The sequence below is a fragment of the Lolium perenne genome, chromosome 2 (assembly GCF_019359855.2).
Source record: "Lolium perenne isolate Kyuss_39 chromosome 2, Kyuss_2.0, whole genome shotgun sequence".
Classification (NCBI taxonomy): Eukaryota; Viridiplantae; Streptophyta; class Magnoliopsida; order Poales; family Poaceae; genus Lolium; species Lolium perenne.
In genome coordinates, this window is record NC_067245.2 from 17,192,570 (window position 1) to 17,212,269 (window position 19,700).

A 19,700-nucleotide genomic window follows, 5' to 3' on the forward strand; every position below is an offset into this window, starting at 1 on the left:
GTATCTGCCAAGGCTACTGATCCTATCACTCTCATACTTCTTATATTTGCTATCGTAAAAGATGAACTCGTCTAAGTCTACCATATAAAAAGATTGTGTGAGTACAATTATGTACTCGCAAGAAAATAACCACAAACCATGAACATTCAAATAATCATGCAACAAGCTATCTGACAAGGGTATGCTTAATGGGCACGTTACATATATGTTCTTGGTTTATGTTTTTATGTATTTAAGGAGTTGAAGGCCCATGGATCCGAAAGTTTGGAGGCCCATGAATATGAGGACGTGTGGATTGAGGAAGTAGAGTCAATATAGAAAAATTTGTAGCAATATATAAAAGGCCCAAATGCGCACCATATTGGACATTCGAACGGGACTCCGACGAGGAGAGGTGGTTGCGGTGCATGAAGCATCGCTCTCTCCTCACCGAGGTCGAGGACAAGCTGCAACCCTATTCTGTTGGTATCACAGCAAGCGATGAGCACACGGCCCGCAATGATGCACGACGTCGTGAGGCCGAGATCCAGGGTTTGTCCACCTATCCTCTAACAACAAGTCAAGTCGCCTTTGCTACCGCACCTACAAGCCCTGGTGAGGTTTCTCGGGGCCAGATTTTGGTGATTAGATTAGGCTTTACTCACGGTTTAATCCATATATCTATGAATGTATGATCTTAATTTCGTACAACTATGTAAAATTTTGTGACCCAATGTATGATCTATGGCACACTTTCTCTCTGAATTTTACCATGTAGGCATCTATATTTCTTATAAAACAAAACCCCACCAAGTGCAATTAATATTTGTCTATCTCAACATGCAAGCTATTCACATCACCTACTTCCTTAGCCAATTATTTGTCCACCTCATCCCACTAATAGTAGTCCTTATTTATTATCTATCTCTACATGCAAGATATTTAGATTATCTATTTTAACCATACAAGTCATTCTTTTTATTTGCTGCTCGATTGATAATATCGCACCCTCATGTTATATCATTACATAGTAAAATCATGTGCAACTTGAACACAAAATAGTTTTGACAACCAAATGAACTCTTTGCGAACTAAACTTCAGTGTTAATTATGAGCTCTTATATACGTAACCATACATGATATTTTTTAAAATGTAATGCTGCAATGTGCATACATTTTTAATGCAAGCCATCCATATCATTTGGTTCTACATTCGGTTGATTTCACCTTATCAAAATCAATTACGTACACCTCTGAAATATAACGATCTTGAAATTTTCAAATACTTATCCATTTCATGGCTATTAAATTTAGTGTCTTAGCAACTATGGCCAACTAAATATTGCATATTCTATAAACCAAGTTTTATGTGTTTTATTAGATTTTTTAAAGAGATACCCGCTGCAACGCCCAGGGTATCGTTCTAGTTTTTATAATTATACAGTTTTTGCTATGGTTTCTGTTTTGGCCGGCGATTTTGCGGATCTCATATCCATTTTTCGGTGGCCCTTATGCACGTTTTAACGGGTGGCATTTTATAGTATCCGTTAGAGTTGTTCTTACATGTGTCAGAACTTCAGAAACAGGGTCGCTCATGCTGTAGCACGGTATTGAACCAGATGAAGATCTCGTCCTGCTTTCACAGTATTTTTCTTCACAGTAAAACCCGAGTACTGTATAGATTAAACATTCAAACTTGCACCCTGTCAAACTCATCCTGCCTACCGAGGAAGAAACGCAAGCTGCATGTTGATGAGCTATATATACAAGTGAATGATCCATACATGCATGAGCTGCAATAACTTAATTGTGAAGTAAGAAGTGGAGCGTGCATTTGTAATCTTGGCTGCAGCATAACCTGAAGTAATGTAAAGTATTAACAAGGCTGATCAGGAACAGTAAGTGTTGTCTGTCGATGATTCAGTTTCAGCATAGTATCCAATCTAGTCCCCATGGTACGACTTGTTGTGTGATGTATGTATACAAGGCGAGAGCATTCCAAGTTGAGCGTTTCAGAGTTTCTGATATGTCAAAAGGCAGTCAGAAAAAAAAGTTAAAAAATGGAGATGCGGGGTATCGATCCCCGTGCCTCTCGCATGCTAAGCGAGCGCTCTACCATCTGAGCTACATCCCCAAGCGATGTCTAAACCAACAACGAAATATATCTATACAGAGAGAATATCCATAATCCTGTCGACATATCACATATGGCACGTTCAGTCTAGCTAGTTCCCGGCAGTGAATCCTGCTCGTTCATTTGTTGCTTACGGATGAAGCGATGCAAGACGTGTCTAACAATAATGTGCTGAAAAGCGTCCTTTGCAGTAACAAGAAAAAAACTTCATAATGCCAATCAGGTGGACGGCTTCCGCCCAACAGGATCGAAAGCACGCATTGATTGCAAGCATAGAGCCACTACGTACTCGATCAGTGCTGCTGTCTGATAGCTAACGGCATGACAAGTGACAAGGAGGTCGACGGACAAAATTAAATCAGCGACGGAGGAGAGCATCGCAATGTCACATGCCCTTGAGTGCACGGCGGGAGATAGATAGTGACTAGACTGGCTGGTACTCTGCATCACTATTACTGTATTTACGGTTGGATTGGAGGTTAACTCCAAGCCGAAGCACATTGCCCCGACATGGGATTACCGGCGATTTTGCCATATCTTGCATCAACGCGAATGCGGCATCGAGTTTGTGGATCTTTGGATCAGGGTTAGAGATGTTAATCTTTAGGTTTTGGATACCGGTTTGAAAAAAATCTCAGAGGGAATTGGGATTTCCGGTAACCACGGTTACCGGAGATAACCAGTCAAATACCATACGAGATTATCAAACGAAATTTAAATTTCAAACTGAAAAATATCTAAATATTTTGAAAATAAGGTTTGGAAGAGAAGGAAGTGAAAGATTCGGACAAATGAATTGGAGCATGCGGTTATAGTGGAGTGGGAACACATACGGTTTAGGTTGGACAAACCAATCAGTCTAAATTCAAACCAAATTCAAATGGAATGAGATTTTTTAACCGATAAGTTCATTTACCGAAGGGGGCTGAGAATTTTGGTTACCGGACGGTGAACGCGGTATTTCATCCGGTAACCAAATCCCCGAATCTTAGTGAGGGCACGCCGGATGATATGGTTTGGAAATTCATCGCCTTGGGATCATATCTCGCGCCTCGGCCTACAAGGCCCAATTTGAGGGGACCGGGTGACTTTCTCATCTATGTTCTCGTTGGTTTGGAACAACTGAGCTACCCCAAAACACAAGCTTTTGACTTGGCTCATTCTTCAAAACAGGGTTTGGATTTCATAACAGCTTCAAAGATGAGGATGGCCAAATTGTGGTCTTTGCCGACAATGGAAGCGAGAGCCTGCGTATGCCGATCATCTTCTTTTCAAAAGCCGCTACTCTCTTACGACGCTTATGGAATATGCTTATATATATCTTGGCTTGGAACTATCCACAATGGTTGCAAAGCTTTGATCACTTTTTCACTCGGTAAAGAAAAAGGTGGGAGTCTTTTGCCAACATTCAAGGAAGTAGGAGAAAACATTTGACCTCTCTTATCGTAGTCACTTGTTAGGAGATTTGGAATGAGTGAAACATGAGGGTCTTTCGCAACATCATTCTTGTAGTAAAAAAAAAAGGGATGCTACGATGTGGAGTGCGCGGAGGAGGGTGTGGGGAACATTTGAGTTCCATAATACCTTGAGAGTAATCCTTTTATTCCGAGCTTTAGCTCGCATGTAATGTTTACCTAAACCCATTTCTTAATCAATGAATGGGGCAAGCCTTTTCCTCCCGATTCAGAAAAAAGAGGTTAAGCATGTATTCATCCCAACTGACAGATTAATCGACCCGTTTTCTGCTATGCATGCATACACACATTTCCTACGTGCCACGATGCCAGTGGAAGTTGACCAAAAAGGGGGGAAAATATGCAAGTGCCATTCTCTGAAGTCTGAACCCGGCCGGCCACATGCACACATGTACATGTCAGCCGTAGCCGATACATCCACGATCCCAGTCCGGCCCAGGTCGACCGAAGTCGTATAGAATCATTTCCCACCCAGAAATCGAGCGAAACCCGATCGCAGTCCCACTGTCTCACACTCACTCCACCGATCACTCACCCAACACACTAACACTAGGTAAGCTCATGGCGTCGCCGAAGAAAGCCAAGCTGCGGGCGAGGCCGAGGCGGCCTCTGCTGCTTCGTCGAGCCATGCTGCATTCCTCCCTCTGCTTCCTCGTGGGCCTGCTCGCCGGCCTCGCCCAAGTCTCCCGCTGGACAACCGTGGCCTCAACCGCCGCCACCGCCCACGTCTTCCGCGCGCTCCACGCCGTGGACGGCGCCATCAACCAGACGGTGCTCCTGCTCCAGCAGCAGCAGCAGCAGCCGCAGAACCGACCGGAAGACGCCATCCCCTCGCCGGCGCCACTGCGGCAGCCGCAGCTGCTGCTGGTGGTGACGGCGACGGAGCGTTCGGACCCGGAGCGGCGCGCGGCCGGGCTAACGCGCGCGGCGCACGCGCTGCGGCTGGTGCCCCCGCCGGTGCTGTGGCTGGTGGTGGAGCCAGCGCGGGAGGCGCGTGAGACTGCGCGCCTGCTGCGCAGCGCCGGGGTGGCGTACCGGCACCTGGCGTACGGCGAGAACTTCACGGCCGGCGAGGCGGAGGCGGGGAAGGAGCGGCACCACCAGCGGAACGTGGCGCTGGGGCACGTGGAGGAGCACCGGCTGGAGGGGGTGGTGCTCTTCGCCGGCCTCGGCGACGTCTACGACCTCCGCTTCTTCGACCAGCTCCGGCAGATCAGGTGCGTGCGTGCGTCGTTCGTTCGTCCTACACGTTCGGTTGGTTAGTCAGCTCGTTCGATCGATCGATCGGATCGTGCATGCACAGCCATTGCTAAAGCTATTCTCGATCAATCATACTATAGCACTGGTAGCAGCAGCCAGCAGGATGCCATGCCGGATGTTGGGGTTAGAAATTAGAACTTGTGTTGAGTGTTTGGCCAGTGTCGGTGGAGTTTGAGGACGCAACAACAGTAGATTCATGAAAAGTATAGTGATTAATGTGCATGCAAGAGACTGGACTGTGGGCCATTGCATGCGACGATAGTAATCTGCAGCTGGGTAGGAATAGCTACTTGGCATGATGGATGTCACAGCACTAGGGTACCATGTTGTCGTGCGACTGCGATCCATGTGCGTTCCACGCTCGCCTATGCTTCACTGCTCTTCGTGTCGGCAGGAATGCCCAGTCCTGGAAACGTGGACGGGCCAATGATTGGCGCCGCTACTTGCTTTATTTTGAACCTGTTCGTTCATCCATTCATTCATTAGCCGTCGGCGTCGCTAGCTGTTACTGTAGTATGTGATGACACGTACTGACACTGTGGGATCAATGGGTACATGTCTGTGTGTGCAGGACGCTCGGCGCGTGGCCGGCGGCGACGGTGTCGGAGCGCGAGCGGAAGGCGACGGTGGAGGGGCCGGTGTGCGGCGGCGCGCCGTGGATGGTCACCGGATGGTTCTCCAGGGCCGACGCCGCGGCGCCGGCGGCTGTAAGGGCGAGGCCGCCGGCGGTGGACGTGCGGGGCTTCGCGTTCGGCAGCGCCGTGCTCTGGGACCCGCAGAGGTGGGACCGCTTCCCCGTCGACGAGCCCGACGCCTCGCAGGTAACTTAATTAATCAATCAGCTTCCATGTTTTAGTCAGCTGCAATTCCGCGCGCGCTTGACGACGGTCGCGGCAGGTCAAAGCAGCCGCGAAAACGTGCAGCTTTTCGTCCACGATATACTCGCTCGTGCTCTCATTTTGTTGCTGTGCGCTGCGCCACAGAACAAACGACCGGGACGAGAAACCAAACTAAAGCCGTAGTTAACGCATGGCCCACGTCGACACACTAGCAAAGTGGTGTACCTGGGGGACCTGTCTGCTTCCTCAGTTGTCAATTGTCTCGATTTTATCTCATCTCTCTTCTCATATACGAGGGCATACATATATTTGGATTCATGATTAGCTTTACATGAAAACGGTGCATATATATGCTCGTACGCGTGCTCAATTAGAGGTGAAAGTGGTACGGATTATTTCCGACCGACAGACCTGGAGGAATACTTTTTTTCGAAATGGGAATACCCCAGCCTCTGCATCAATTGATGCATACGGCCTCATTTATTTCATTATTTGGAATCCAAAAAACGGTCACGGTCCGATAGTTGCACATGATCACGGATGCGACTAGTGATAAACTGATAAATGATGTGATTTTACTCATATTCATCCATATCCAGAGTTAAATACCTCAAACCTTGTCAAGGCGCTGCCATGTTTGTGAATCACACTACTAGGATCCACTCACGATGTTCAAGGGCAATATTAAGTTGTAACAGTGGTCATAGAAGCTAGTATGAGTTATCAAAATATTATGTATCTTAGAAAATCACAATACATAGAGTCGATTGAGTAGTCAAACCATATTATGCGCTACATGTCAATCCTCTATTCAATGGGAGATCCCACAAAATATTTATCCTCAACTCAAACGTATTCGCCCCGTATTCAGTCCACATTCATAACTGATAGGCTCCAATTACGTATTTGGTACATATTCGTAACTGATAGGCTTCGATTGCATACTCGTGTCTTCACGCTATCCTCTACGATTTAGATATGAAATAATTACAGTTACGAATATGATTTCACTACTATTCGATTGTGTTCCGATCACCCCTAGTGCGACTAGATCCGAGGTTATAGAAGATTTGTCTTGATTATTTCTTTGGCATAATGCCAAGCAATACTTGTCCAACATGATATGGGCCTTTTTGCACACTCTGTGTCCACCTTGAATAGCCCGAGGTTGTCATCTGCAAACAAGAGGTGACTCATCGACGAAACATTTTTTGCACATTATGTGTCCGCCTTGAATATCACCAGGCTGTCATTTCTAAACAAGAGGTGAGTCGCCGCAAGGACCTTTTTTGCACACTCGGTGTCCTCCTAGAATAGCAACATGCCGTCATTTGTGAACAAGAGGACTCACCGCCGGGACCTTTATTGCACACTCCGTGTCCGCCTTGAATAGCAACATGCTATCATTTACAAACAAGAGGTGCAATGGTGCCACCTTTAGGCCATGGAGCTCCGGATGATAAATTGTGATGTTTTAAAAGGCATGAGAGGCCCTCTACTTCTAAAAGAAAAGATGCCGTTGATTGGGCCTCCCTGTCGCACCCCATGAGAAGGTATAAACTGTCTCAAATTCTCTCCACTAAAAAGAACCTCGAAGGACACTTCTTTCACCAAACGCATCGCCATCTTCACTCACACGCGGTGAAAACCTAACTTGATCATTATAGCCTCAAGGTAGCTCCACTCAAGTCTGTCATAGTCCTTCCTCATGTCAAGTTTTAGCGTACAAAATCGATCTTGTTTTGTACTATTCTGCTTCTTAAAAGGGAGGCACTCATAATAATGTTGTCCGTGATCAACCTACCAGCGACAAACACGACCTGTCCTCCGAGATAATATCATGGAGGGATTGGAGGCACTCCGGCCTTCAGCCTGTTCGTCATCACCTTCGATGCAATTTTATGTTACATTGCAAAGGTTAATCAATCTGAATTGGCCCAGTTCATATGGGATAGCCACTTCGGGAATCAACACAAGGAAGTCTGGTAGATGCCTTCCATCCTCCCCCCCCCCCCCCCAACCACACACACACACACACACAACACTCTAAGCACTGCACTTGTCACCTCCTCGCCACACAAATTCCAGCGGGTTTTGGAAACTATCTGGCCTCGAGCCTTTGTTGGAAACCATCTAGTCTATTGCATGGCAATACAGTGTGGGAAACCAATACATTTTGATAACGCGAGTCAAGCCTGCATATGGCCAACCAGGCTCCGACGTGTCTGATTGCCCAAATACACCAAATTGGTGTGAGCAACCAGAGACGACCTGGTAGATTTATTTATTTTCCCTTGGGGACTCACACTATCTTTTTGTAGAAAATAGGATATCCTCCTCCTCGGTACTTACACTATTGCAATGCTAGAAAATTCGTTACATTCATCTTGACCTTTAGTCATGGTCTGGTTGACATGGTTATGCATTTGTTCCTTTTTCAGGATTCAGTGAAGTTTGTGCAACGTTTGGCTGTTGAGGAGTACAATAAGTCAAGGGGAATGCCTAATCACGATTGCTCGGAGATCATGGTGTGGCATGGTGATCAGCTCGTCGCTACCTAGCTTACTCTCTAGCTCTCAAGTAATCATAATATATTGGCATTTGGACTAATTAGCACTACGAGATCACATATTCATGCAATTTGGTTGCAAGATAGCTAAGTTTTGCAATATAAGGGTAATAGCTATAAATTACAGGTCGAGGAAATCACTAGATCATCAAATTGTTTCGTCCACGGTGATCAAGAATGTACCACTCACTTTTGTTACTATACATAAAAAATGACATATTATACTCATAACTTGCTCATCCATTGGTATCATGCACCATTAAGTCGGTGGTTGTTCTATGTAAACTAGAGAGACGGTTATAGTTGACCAGCTATAGTAAGAAAACTAAACAAAAGTAGTCGTTGTCACCATACACATTAGCATCTAGCGCGCTCAAGGCAAGGAAAGTCAAAATAAATGCTTGTGGCCTATTTATATTAAACATTCTTAATTATTTACATCTCATTAGTACTAAATTAACCAATCTCGTAGTTCACATAACCTTTATTGTACAATTGTACTAGTAGTAGGTACATTGTTTATATCTAATTACAACAAGCACATAATTGCTTTATTACAATTAGAATGTAAACTTATTATTCAAGAAACCAAACGTCTATTGCCATGAATCCACTGATGCTAAATAAGAACTATACTAGTTATGGCTTGTGTTGTTTCTTTACTTCCATTTGGCACATCTTTTCTAAATCAAATTCATTTTAGACCGGCACGATCATATCATTACGCTAAACATACTATAGAACAATTTGTACCACTTGCATGTATCATAGCGTGTTTGTATGCGTATTTTATAGTATCTATAAATATCTCGATCGACAGTACTCTAATGCAAGAAGTCTAATACATATATACTAATTGGAGGATATTTTCTTAACTTAGTTTTCACTAGGTAATGAACTCTAGAATGTACAGGGTGTCAACAAGTGTTCTTATTCTAGTGCGCATGAGTCAACTAAATATCGTTACCATCATAGTTGTACATAAAAAATCATTGTAGTCCGAGTCTTTACAAATAGCCCAAAAGGCTAGATATTCAGAGTCCAGCAAACGAAAAAGCAAAGGCAAACTAAATATACCGTCAATGCGCCAAATTGTCAGGATTGCTCCTTAGGGTTGAAGGTCTTTATATCTCGCTATCTTTTGTTCCTCGCAATTCCAGGCTCTGATGCACCTGATCACAAGTCCATAACACGGTGCAGCAACTCAGTGCAACTGGGTTTATTCCTAAAACTTAAACCTACAGAAATAACAAGACAGGCGAGATACAACGAAGATGAACACACCATTTCATACAGTGAGCGTACATCATCACAAAACAGCTGGACAGAAGTGCTCTCTCACATACAACGGGATGCACAACCAGCAACTTCAAGGAATGAAATACGTTGCTACAATGAAATGTTTTGAGGAGCATACTTCCTTGCTAAGAAAGAAGATGGCCACAAAGGTTTGCAGGGCGAGCAAAATCCAGTTAATTAGTTGCTTAAGCCATCTCTAGCTCCCGCCAGACATCATCAAGCCACAAGCCTCAGAGACGGACCAACCTAAGGGCACATCTAGGAAGTAGCAACAGTCAAAGGATCATACTTCACTCTTCAGTTTGCACCACACAAAAAAAACACTGCCCACTTCTCCACCAACACTTAGTTCAGCGGACGGCGGACCTCCGCCACCGAGAAGGGGTCATGGAAAGAAAAATCGGCACCGTCTTTAAACCTCCAAATCCCAACTCCTGCAACGGCGTTGCTCTCAAGGACGAGATGGTTGCAGGAATCACTCGCCATGTCTTTATAGCACTTCTGCACTTTGGAGTAGGCCTCCTTTGTTGAAAATGGGGCGAAGCTTGGATTGGCCATCACGACCACCGCGGTGCTCAGCGCCCGTGCGCTCTGGAAGATGTACTTGAGGAAGGCAACCTCGCCTGGCTCCCCTCTGAACTCACGGATACTAATCGTGTTGATGCGCGAGGTGACATTTTCTATGGGGCCAGACTCCTGCCAGAACTTGAGGGTGAGGTGACCGGTGGTGGGCTGATCACATTTTTTGCTCTGCAAAAGAATTGGTTCAGTTAGTCAGCTGTTCAGAAAGCATCTGATGAGCAAGATGGGATGACATGGTGAATAAAGAAAGCCTTGAATTATCCCATGGAGCAAATGCAGTACAGTATACTTGTGCATTCCTAAATGCCAGACCTGGTACGTCGGGAGAAATGAAAAATTAATACTCTGAGCTTCTCAAAATCTAGGAAGTAAGATGCATCGAACTAGCACAAAGCATCAGGTAGCCTGCTAAAACAGAAAAATAATTGTGCTGGTGTGTATGCAGCCCCTCAAGTAAAACAAATTAGAAAGCAAAGCGGGCACATTGTGAAAAACGAGAAGAAGAATTCTGGACATAGCAGAGATCAAGATAATAACATAACAATAAACTATGGCACAACAAAAATTCCATAGCAAATACCATAATACAAACAGATGAACACAAAACCCCAATAATTTTAGTTGCATTCTCTAGTCTCTGCTCGTAGAAACAACGTGATGGCTAAGAATAAATTGGAATGCTTGGCTATTTAGCTATAATTGGTGCAGAATCTTGTATGATAATTTGTCCAAGTATGCCTAGTCATATTGGCATCACCTTGCTTTCTTATTCATGGGAATTACTTAGCCTAGCCTGCGCAACTAAACACATGACTCACATTTCATCGTAGGAGAAAACAAAAAGATCATAAATAGCTTTAATGATAAATTGATAACTACAAAAAGATCATAAATAGCTTCAATGATATATTAATAACTACAAAAAGATCATAGATAGCTTCAATGATAAACTGATAACTACAAAAAGATCATAGATAGCTTCGATGATAAATTGATTTCTGAATTGACACATTGACAATAATCAGGAAACTGTAAGCGATAAAATCTTCAGCAGGATTAGAACAAAAATTTCAAGTAACATGCAGAGGAAATTGCTAAGAATGTGAGCAAAGCATGGGTAAGCTGAGGTAAATTGTTCAATACCTTCCATTAGCTGTTTTGAAAAAAATGTTAGGAAAGGAATTACAATTATCAAAGTCCTTCATGTGAGCATGGAGCATTTTTGTGGCTAAGCTTCAGAATCTACACTTTATGCAGTGCTAACTGCTCAACACTAAGTACTGCACATTATACTGGCCCATATCTAAATGCTGGATCCAATTCGTAGGAAAAGTTACAAGTCTATATTTCCATGGATGAAAGTAGCAAAATGCAGTAATTGCCAAATGGCCTAGTAGCGCAGAGAAAAACAAGAATAATGCATGCGCTAAACAAGATCTCATGAGCACAATTGCATAAAAAAATAAAGCTAAAGGCTCCTCTTTTTACAGATATGTTCTTCAATAAATTTCCAGAAGTGAGCTATGACAGCCTCTTTATATAATAAGTTAGTTGGGAATAAGTTCCTAAGCTCCTGATGTGACAAAACTCAAAAGTACAAAAATATAATGGTATACCAATACCGGAACGGGCTAAAGAACTTTCCACATAAATGCGCTACTTTACATACCATCTGTAACTTTAAGAAGTTTGTACACCCTTTGTTCCATGATTCTTGCCGTGATTGGAGTTCAAATTTGAACTAAAACCATGACAAGGATTATGGAACTGAGGGAGTAGTAAGAAATGCATGACCATAGCACCAAACACTAGTAGGTCATATAAACACAGTGGGAAACACTATAACAAGAAAATCTGGACATAAGTAAAGAATCAAAGCACCAAGTCAAGATAGTGGAACAATGGTTATTGTGCCACAAGAAACCCTTCTAGTTATAATTTGTATTCTAGTCTATGTACAAGGTTGTATAGAAGACCTGATGGCTGAGAGTAAGTGGCAAGGCATAACATTTAGCCTATAACTGGTCACATATGCACCCATCATAACTGGTCACATAGCTAATAACCACAAGCAGAGCACTAGTACAACAGTACAAGCAATAGCATGCAAGAAAATCATAGAAATGCAAGCTGAATAGGAATCGCTGACAACAAATTACCATAATATGCAGTCTCTCAGCGTTAGGAAAGCATCTGAGGAAGGTAGGCATCATCTTGACGTCATTGGGAACTCCGAAACACACGTTCAAACTCAGAACCTTGACGCTGGTGAGCATGGCACTTGTCCTCATCTTTATCCCTGGCTGAAATTCGCCAGATAGATTCAAGAATGAGTCATGGTCATGGAGCTCCATCAGTTGGACATATATATAGTTGCAACACGAACAAATGGAAATCCCGGAGGAGGGAGAGATATACCATGATGACCGTGTCTCGGATCTCTAGGACCTGGCCTGGCTGCAAGTATCCAAACGCGTGCAGCTTGGGTGCATCGCCAATCTTAACTCTGGTGCACAAGCCACGAGGGGTGCAGGATGCATACAGGATGAACCGCTCGAGGCATGGGGCCTTTACAACGGCGACGTTCTCCAGAATTGATGCGGAGATTTGCAGGCACCGTAGGCTCTGGCTGACGAGGCGGAGGCGCAACCCCTTGAGGCATCCCAGGATGTTGAGGATCTCCAGGACGGGGCTCCTGGCGACGAGGGAGTCAACGTCGCCATGCTCCATTTGGACGCAGCAGAGGCCGAGCTCGCGTAGGCGGGGGAAGGAGGCGCCACGGAGGACGGTCGTGTCGGGCAGCTTCCAGACACCGAGGTAGAGGCGGGTGAGCGTGGTGATGGCGAAGACGGTGGCGGGGAGGGGCAGGTTGCGCGGCCACGGGCGGTTGACGAGGGCGAGGTCCTGGACGCCCTTGGCGGCGAGGAGCTGCAGCCAGCGCGCGAGCTGGGGACGGTACGAGTTCATGTTGGTGCAGACGAGGCGGACGCGGTGGATGGGCCCCAGGTGCGCCTCCAGGATGCGGGAGACGGCGGCGGTGATGGCAGGAGAGTTGGCCGGCGTCACGGGCCAGCAGTGGCCTTTGGGGAGGAAGTGGGCGTCCTTGAGGACGAGGGGCGTGGCGAGCCAGATCCTGCGCCAGCGGGAGGAGAGGACGGCGGTGCGGGCGGCGTCCTTGAGGGGGAGGCGGGAGACGATGTCGTGCAGGAGACCGCGGGGGAGGTGGCTGATGCGGTCGACACCGCCGGGGTCGGCGACGGCGAGGGAAGGGCGGAGATGGCAGCCGTAGCAGGGGAAGTCGGGGAGGTTGGCGTAGGTGTACAGCAGCACGCGCTCCGTGGCTTGGTCCAGCTCGTGAGGGTCAGAGCCCTGACGAATTGCATCGGCCGCCGTCGCTGGGTCGAGGTTGGTGAACGGTGTTTTCCCGGCCATGGTCGACGGCGGCGCCGGCGACTGAGCCCGAGGCGGCGAGGGTTTGGGGATTTGCGGGTTTCTGATGAGTGGCCAGTTAGAATTGAAGTGTGCTGTGGACTGGGGACTTTTCCGATATAGAGTAGGTTAGAGCATCCCCAGCCGTTGGCCTCCCCAGGCCGAAATCCGGCGTTATTTAGCGCCGGATGGATGTATTTTGTGGCCTGGGAAGGCCCATTTTCCCAGCCGCGAGCCCATGGTCGCCTTCTGACGCGCACCCACCGCGTGCATAGCAACGGTGCAGTCACCGGGAAGGGCAATCGTCGGAGTGCCCTCGACGCATTGAACCGTCGCGAAGTGGTCTGGAGAGCCCAAACGACTCGTCGAGAACCGCCGTAATGGAGCACGAACTCCGCGGAAGAGCAACCGCTGCTCTCTTCGTCGAGAGACCTACATATACGGTTTCCGACGGCCGACGCCATTCATCTGTTCTCTCCTCACCATCCTCCGTCAAGCATGAGCGATCTCTCTTGGCCATCGGACACCGACAGCGAGGGGAAGCCGCCTGGATGGCGCCATTGGTGGGATAAAGCTGCATCGTCCAGCAGCGACGATTCCCCCCCGCCGGCCAGCGAGGACGAATGGGATGACGACGAGGAGGAGGACGAAGAGGCCGAGGAGCAGGCCGAGGAAGAGGCCGAGGAAGAGGAGGAGGAGCAGCAGGAGGAGGAGGACGAAGAGGCTGAGGACGCTGACGAGGAGGAGGACTCAACTTCCTCCGACGAGGAGGTGACGAGCCGGAAGCGTCGCCGCCACGACGATGAGGCGGGGCCATGCAGGAAGAAGAAGTAGTTTAAGTTTGTTTTAAAGTTTTTATATGTAATTTTTATGTTTATTCGAATTATATTCGAAATATATATAATCTGTCTATGTTGCACCACTTGAGAGTTCAAAGCTTTCGTTCGACGAGGGTATTGCCGTAGATCGGGAAGATGAGGGTATTGCCGTACAAACCCAGGCCATTATCGCCGACAAGTTGGGGCCACCAGACGCGCGAGAAGTTTCCTCGCCATTTCGCGCGCTTTTGTTTCGTCCGGAGTCCCCGAAAGCTCCCCGGGGGCCGGGGATGGCGTGGGATCGCCGGATGAATTTAGGCCCAAATCCGGACGAAAACGAGGAACCGGGGGCGCGACTGGGCCGAATTACGCCGTCCGGATGGAAAAAACGTCGTTCGGGGGCCTCGTCGGGGAGACGAGTGGAGATGCTCTTAGAGCATTTTTCCAAATCGTCCGGATTAAGCGTTTAGGGGACGTGTTTTATTCGTACCGCGTTTGGGGGACGTCGCTCCCCAGCCGCGTTCCCCAAGAGTCGCCTTCAAATAAAAATTGGTGCACGAAAATAAAGGTTTTCATTCAGATTTGATTATATATTACAAAGTTTGAATGAAAATGGCTAGATTTCATCTAAACCTAGACTACTGACCGCCCGGTGGTGCGTTCGACGGCCCCGCTCCATCGTCGCCTCCCCTACGCCGCAGCTCCTCCTGCGCGCGCCTCCTCTCCTTGCGTTGGGCGGTGGCCAGACGCCGCCGCTCCAGCCACGCGTCCTCCTCCGCCCTCCCCTGCTGCGCCGCCTGGAGGGAGAGCTCGACGGCGCGACGAATCTGCGCCTCTTCGCGGGCACGGGCATCGTCCTGGAGCTTCTTCTCCGACTCGAAGGACTCGACGAGCGCACGTTGCTGATCGGCCATCTCGTCCGGGTGCGGCCCGTCGTCATCGGACCACTCGAACTCGTCTTCGTCGTCCTCCACCTCGGTCTCCTCCGCATCGGCCTCCTCCTCCTCCTCCATTGGCGCCTCCTCCTCCACATCTGTTGGTGCCCCCAGATCGCCGCCAGCGCCGCCTCCCGCTGCTGACGCTCCTTCGCCGCCAGCTGCCGCTAGCGCTCGATCAAGTCCCACCGCCAGCGCTCGATCGCCTCCCGTCGTTCACGGTACAGCGCCTCCCGCTCATCGCGCTGGCGCCGGCGCTCATCAGCCCACCGCTGCTCCATCTCCTCCGTCCGGCGCCCTCGCGCCTCTTCTCCCGTCGAGGCATCGAACGCCGCAACGGTGTCGCAATGCTGCTCGTGCCACGTTGCTGCCGCCGCGGCCTCGTCAGCAGCGGGGCCATGGGCGCAGAACGCCGCTAGATCCGCCGCATGCGCCGCCTCACGCTGCTGGCGGGCCTGCTGCTCGAGTGCCTCCCGCTGTTGCTGACGGTGTGCACGCCAGTTCTGCATCCCTCGCCGCCGCCGCTCTTCCCGGGCCGCGGGGTCGGTGTCGACCTGCCATTCCGGGACTGGAAGTGGAGGAGACGGCGGTGGAGGGAAGTGGCCAGCGCCGGGGTGGTTCGCCATTGCCACTGGTAGTGGAGGAGACGGCGGTGGAGAGACGAGGGTTGTGTTTGTTGTCGGCGGGTGTGGTGGCTACCATTGAGCCGGGAGACCTTTTATAGACGCTGGCGTCGGGAAGAAAGCGCGGAACAAAGTAGAAGAGGCGGGAAGATCGCGCGGGAACGGGCGGTGGCGTGCGAACGCCGGCTACGCGTGGAGGTTGCGCAAAGACCGACGAGACGTCTCGCCTGCCCCTCCGTCGCCATTAAGGCAAAGATGCCGACGTGTGACACTGCGCGCGAATAACTTCCGTCGCGAGGTAGGCGACGGTTAGGTTAAAATTAACTGTGCCGCTGACGGGTTGGCCCCTCCACTCCCCGCCTCGCTTTTCGTTGTGTCCGGCGTGCCCGGAGCGTCCCCTGTGGGATGGGGACGGGCTCAGGGCGCCGAACACCGTATCGGGCGCGCCGGACAAAAATGGGCTTTGGGGACGCGGCTGGAACGGTTTTTTGGTCCGGCGCGCCCCAAATTGCTTTGGGGGACGCTTTGGGGGACACGGATGGAGATGCTCTTACTCGCGCCAAACCGTCCCCCAAACGGTATCGGATTCAGCATTTGGGGACGTGTTTCGTTCGTGTCGTATTTAGGGCCATCGCTCCTCAGCCGCGTCCCCAAACGCCGCCTCAAAACATTTAAATACTCTTTTTTTGTTTTTTTGCATTTTTATTTTAATAAAGAGAAGAAACATTCCAACAACTAATACATAATTGGCAACGTGGTTTACACGAAGACATAGTTTGGAATATGGTTTTTCACAAACTAATACATAGTTTGAACCATGGTTGATACAAATATAAAATATTGTAAAATAACTAAACCTAACTAGGCCGGACATCGAAGGTTTCGTGTGTTTGCTGCCAAGAAAGAACACTCGAGGGCACACCCAGTCACCCAAACTGGAAAATCTAGTCATGATTGACGGTGCTCGTTGGTTCTTCCGAGGAAGAACAACTAGAAACCTTCGTGCATTTTTTCGCTGCGAAGAAACAACACTCATCAGTCGTCGTCCTCTGCTGAGCGCGGAGTTGATGAAGGAGAATTTATGCGCAACGTTGAGTGGAACCCCAAGAGAAAGGTATGATGAGCATAACAGGAAGTTTTCCCTCAGTAAAAAACCAAGGTTTATCGATCAGTAGGAGAAAAACGTTCTCTCCCGAGGCGTTAACCAACTCATGGCAGGGCGCACTGCCGGCGTCAGCAGCAACATAGAGACCTGCATACAAACAACCAAGACCTTTGTCCCAAACTTTCAGCGAGGTTGTCAAGCTCACTGATTTTGCTGAAAACAAAGGATTAAACGAACTGTGTGGAAGAAGAATTGTTTGCAGAGAACAGAACAGAAAAATGTTGTAGAAGATTAGAATTAAAAGAAGAAGGACCGGGGTCCACAATTCACTAGAGGCGCCTCCCCAATAAATAAATATGCTGGGTAAACAAATTACATATGGGCAATTGATAAACAGAGATTCTACGCTAATGGTTGGTGCAGAATACATGCTATAAAAGTATGCAAGCATTACAACAATATACATAGACCGTAATCCAACTGCATCTATGACTAATAATCCACCTTCAGGATTGCATCCGCGACACCCTCCAGTATTATGTTGCAAGCAACAGACTATCGCTTTAAGAAATGTGTGTAAAGTAAACGATGAAACTACCCTTGAATAGAACACCGTTGTTTTCTCCCTAGTAGCAACTACAACTGTAGAGAACAAGATCACTTCCCATAGTTAAATAGAGGCATGAACCCACTATCGAGTATAAATACTCCCTCTTGGAGTCGCTACCATCTACTTGGCCAGAGCATCTACTACAAACGGAGAGCATGCAAGATCATAATAACACAATACATAATCTCAACCAAAGCAATCTCTCTATAAATCGGATCCACGTCAAACCAACATGTACCAATTACAAATAGATTATCTTGATCATGTTAGGCAGCTCACAAGATCTATACATGAAGCACAACAAGGAGAGGACAGCCATCTAGCTACTGCTATGGACCCATGGTCCCGTGGAGGACTACTCACGCATCACCTCGTATGAAGACATGGCGATGTAGAGGCCTCCGGCGGTGATTTCCCTCTCCAGCGGGGTGCCGGATGGACTGCAGAACACTCCCGAACTAGGGTTTCGGTTGACGGCGGCGTCGAAACTTTTCATGGATGGAGGCTCTCGTCCCTGGGGTTTTCCCGATACGAGGAATAAATAGGCGTAAGGGCGGAGCAAACGAGGTGATGAGGCACCAGTACATGGGCCAGGCACGGACAAGGGTGGGGCCGCGCCTACCCTATGTACTGCCATGTGACAGCTCCCCTGCGCGTGTCCTTTTGGCTCCGTCTTCGTCCCGGAAAAAATAAGACTCTGGGCTTTTGTTTCTTCCAATTTCGAGAAACTTTCATTTACAACTTTTCTGAAACACAAAAACAGCAGAAAACAGGAACTGGCACTGCGTTAATAGGTTAGTCCAAGAAAATGCTAAAAGTGTGGAAAAGTGCACATAAAACATATAAGAATTGTAACAAAACAAGCATGGAGCATCAAAAATTATAGATACGTTTGGGACGTATCATCCTCCTCTGTTGTCGCCGTGGTAGTTCCGGCGGCAACGTGTCTCGTCGAACACCTTGACGCTCATGTCCATGTCCCCAAAGTAGGAGAACATGAGCACGAAACCAGCTTCGAGGCGGTGGTAGCGCGCGAACTTCTCCCAGCCGATGTGGAGGTACATCTTGCCGCGCGCGTCTTAGATCACGTCCACGATCACCCGGCAGCAGCCGTAGTCATCCTCCCGTAGATGCAGCGAGCCCGGGCGCTCGTCGCCGGCGACGAAGTCGGCGAAGGTGTTCGGCAGCCACTGGATGTCGTGTGGGTCGCCCTTGAGGACGACGACGAACTCGAACAGCACGGGCCCCTCCTCGTCCTGCATGTCCAACGATAATGACGACGACAGCGTCGCATGCGACGGTGAGCGTGCAGCTCGCGCGGCCATGACCACGACCACAACCGCGAACTCGGCCTCCGCCTCAACCAGCCATGGCGTCGACTCTTGAGATGGTGGCGGCTAGGGTTGGAGAGAGAAGTGCTAGGGTTTGTGTGTTAGAGGGACGATGAGAGACTGCCCTTTTTATAGGACGGAGGGAGTTGGAGGAGCGGTGGTGCTCATTAACACCCGCACGCAGAGCTAGGCGCGACGAGACGCTTTGCTGCGCCTCTGTGGGAACTGCACCATTACTGCGCGCCAATAAATTCCGTCGCAAGGTAGGCGACGGTTAGGTTAAAATTCAACGTGCCGCTGACGCGTCGGCCCCGCCACTCCCCGCCTTGCTTTTCGGTGTGTCCGGCATCTCCGGAGCGTCTCCTGTGAGGCGGGGACGGGCTCGATGCGCCGGACACCGTATCGAGCCGCGCCGGACAAAAAGCGGTTTTGGGGACGTGGCTGGAAATATTTTTTTGTCCGGGGCACCCCAAATCCCTTTGAGGGACGGTTTGGGGAACGCGACTGGAGATGCTCTCAGACACTTGTTTGACTCGGTCTCGATTAAAAACCGTCTCTGCTTAATTTTATACTATCTTTTCTTATTTACTCCAAGATTTTGGGTTAAGTTAAAGATAAAAAAATATATCAAATTAACTGATAATATAGAAAAACGTATCAACATACATAATACTAAATGCATATAATATAAACATATACTTTATGATGATTC

The 19,700-nt window shown here is 48.4% G+C and overlaps 2 protein-coding genes and 1 non-coding gene across 3 annotated transcripts; 1 reads left to right on the top strand and 2 right to left on the bottom strand.

The window, feature by feature from the left end:
* Positions 1-2,040: 2,040 nt before the first annotated feature.
* On the bottom strand, positions 2,041-2,113 carry TRNAA-AGC (transfer RNA alanine (anticodon AGC)). Its single transcript has one exon. It is a non-coding gene; the product is annotated as a tRNA-Ala (tRNA).
* Positions 2,114-3,990: 1,877 nt separating this feature from the next.
* LOC127331333 (probable glucuronosyltransferase Os03g0287800) lies at positions 3,991-8,487 on the top strand. The gene is made up of 3 exons (XM_051357450.2): positions 3,991-4,805; positions 5,420-5,669; positions 8,129-8,487. Exons 1-3 carry the CDS (start codon positions 4,150-4,152, stop codon positions 8,246-8,248), a joined length of 1,026 nt encoding a protein of 341 aa, XP_051213410.1. The 5' UTR covers positions 3,991-4,149; the 3' UTR covers positions 8,249-8,487.
* Positions 8,488-9,520: 1,033 nt separating this feature from the next.
* Positions 9,521-13,672, bottom strand: LOC127331331 (F-box/FBD/LRR-repeat protein At1g13570). The gene is made up of 3 exons (XM_051357449.2): positions 12,556-13,672; positions 12,297-12,440; positions 9,521-10,305 (listed from the first exon to the last, which is right to left on the bottom strand). Exons 1-3 carry the CDS (start codon positions 13,567-13,569, stop codon positions 9,901-9,903), a joined length of 1,563 nt encoding a protein of 520 aa, XP_051213409.1. The 5' UTR covers positions 13,570-13,672; the 3' UTR covers positions 9,521-9,900.
* Between the last annotated feature and the right edge of the window lie 6,028 nt (positions 13,673-19,700).

Bases quoted from the DNA above. Each gene is read 5' to 3' on its own strand.
- LOC127331331 (XM_051357449.2), bottom strand. From the start codon at position 13,569: ATGGCCGGGAAAACACCGTTCACCAACCTCGACCCAGCGACGGCGGCC. The intron at 12,441-12,555 runs GTATATCTCTCC...GGCGAATTTCAG, and splicing joins TCCGAGACACGGTCATCATG to CCAGGGATAAAGATGAGGAC. The intron at 10,306-12,296 runs GTAATTTGTTGT...ATTCTTTTGCAG, and splicing joins CTGAGAGACTGCATATTATG to AGCAAAAAATGTGATCAGCC.
- LOC127331333 (XM_051357450.2), top strand. From the start codon at position 4,150: ATGGCGTCGCCGAAGAAAGCCAAGCTGCGGGCGAGGCCGAGGCGGCCT. The intron at 4,806-5,419 runs GTGCGTGCGTGC...CTGTGTGTGCAG, and splicing joins GACCAGCTCCGGCAGATCAG to GACGCTCGGCGCGTGGCCGG. The intron at 5,670-8,128 runs GTAACTTAATTA...TTCCTTTTTCAG, and splicing joins ACGAGCCCGACGCCTCGCAG to GATTCAGTGAAGTTTGTGCA.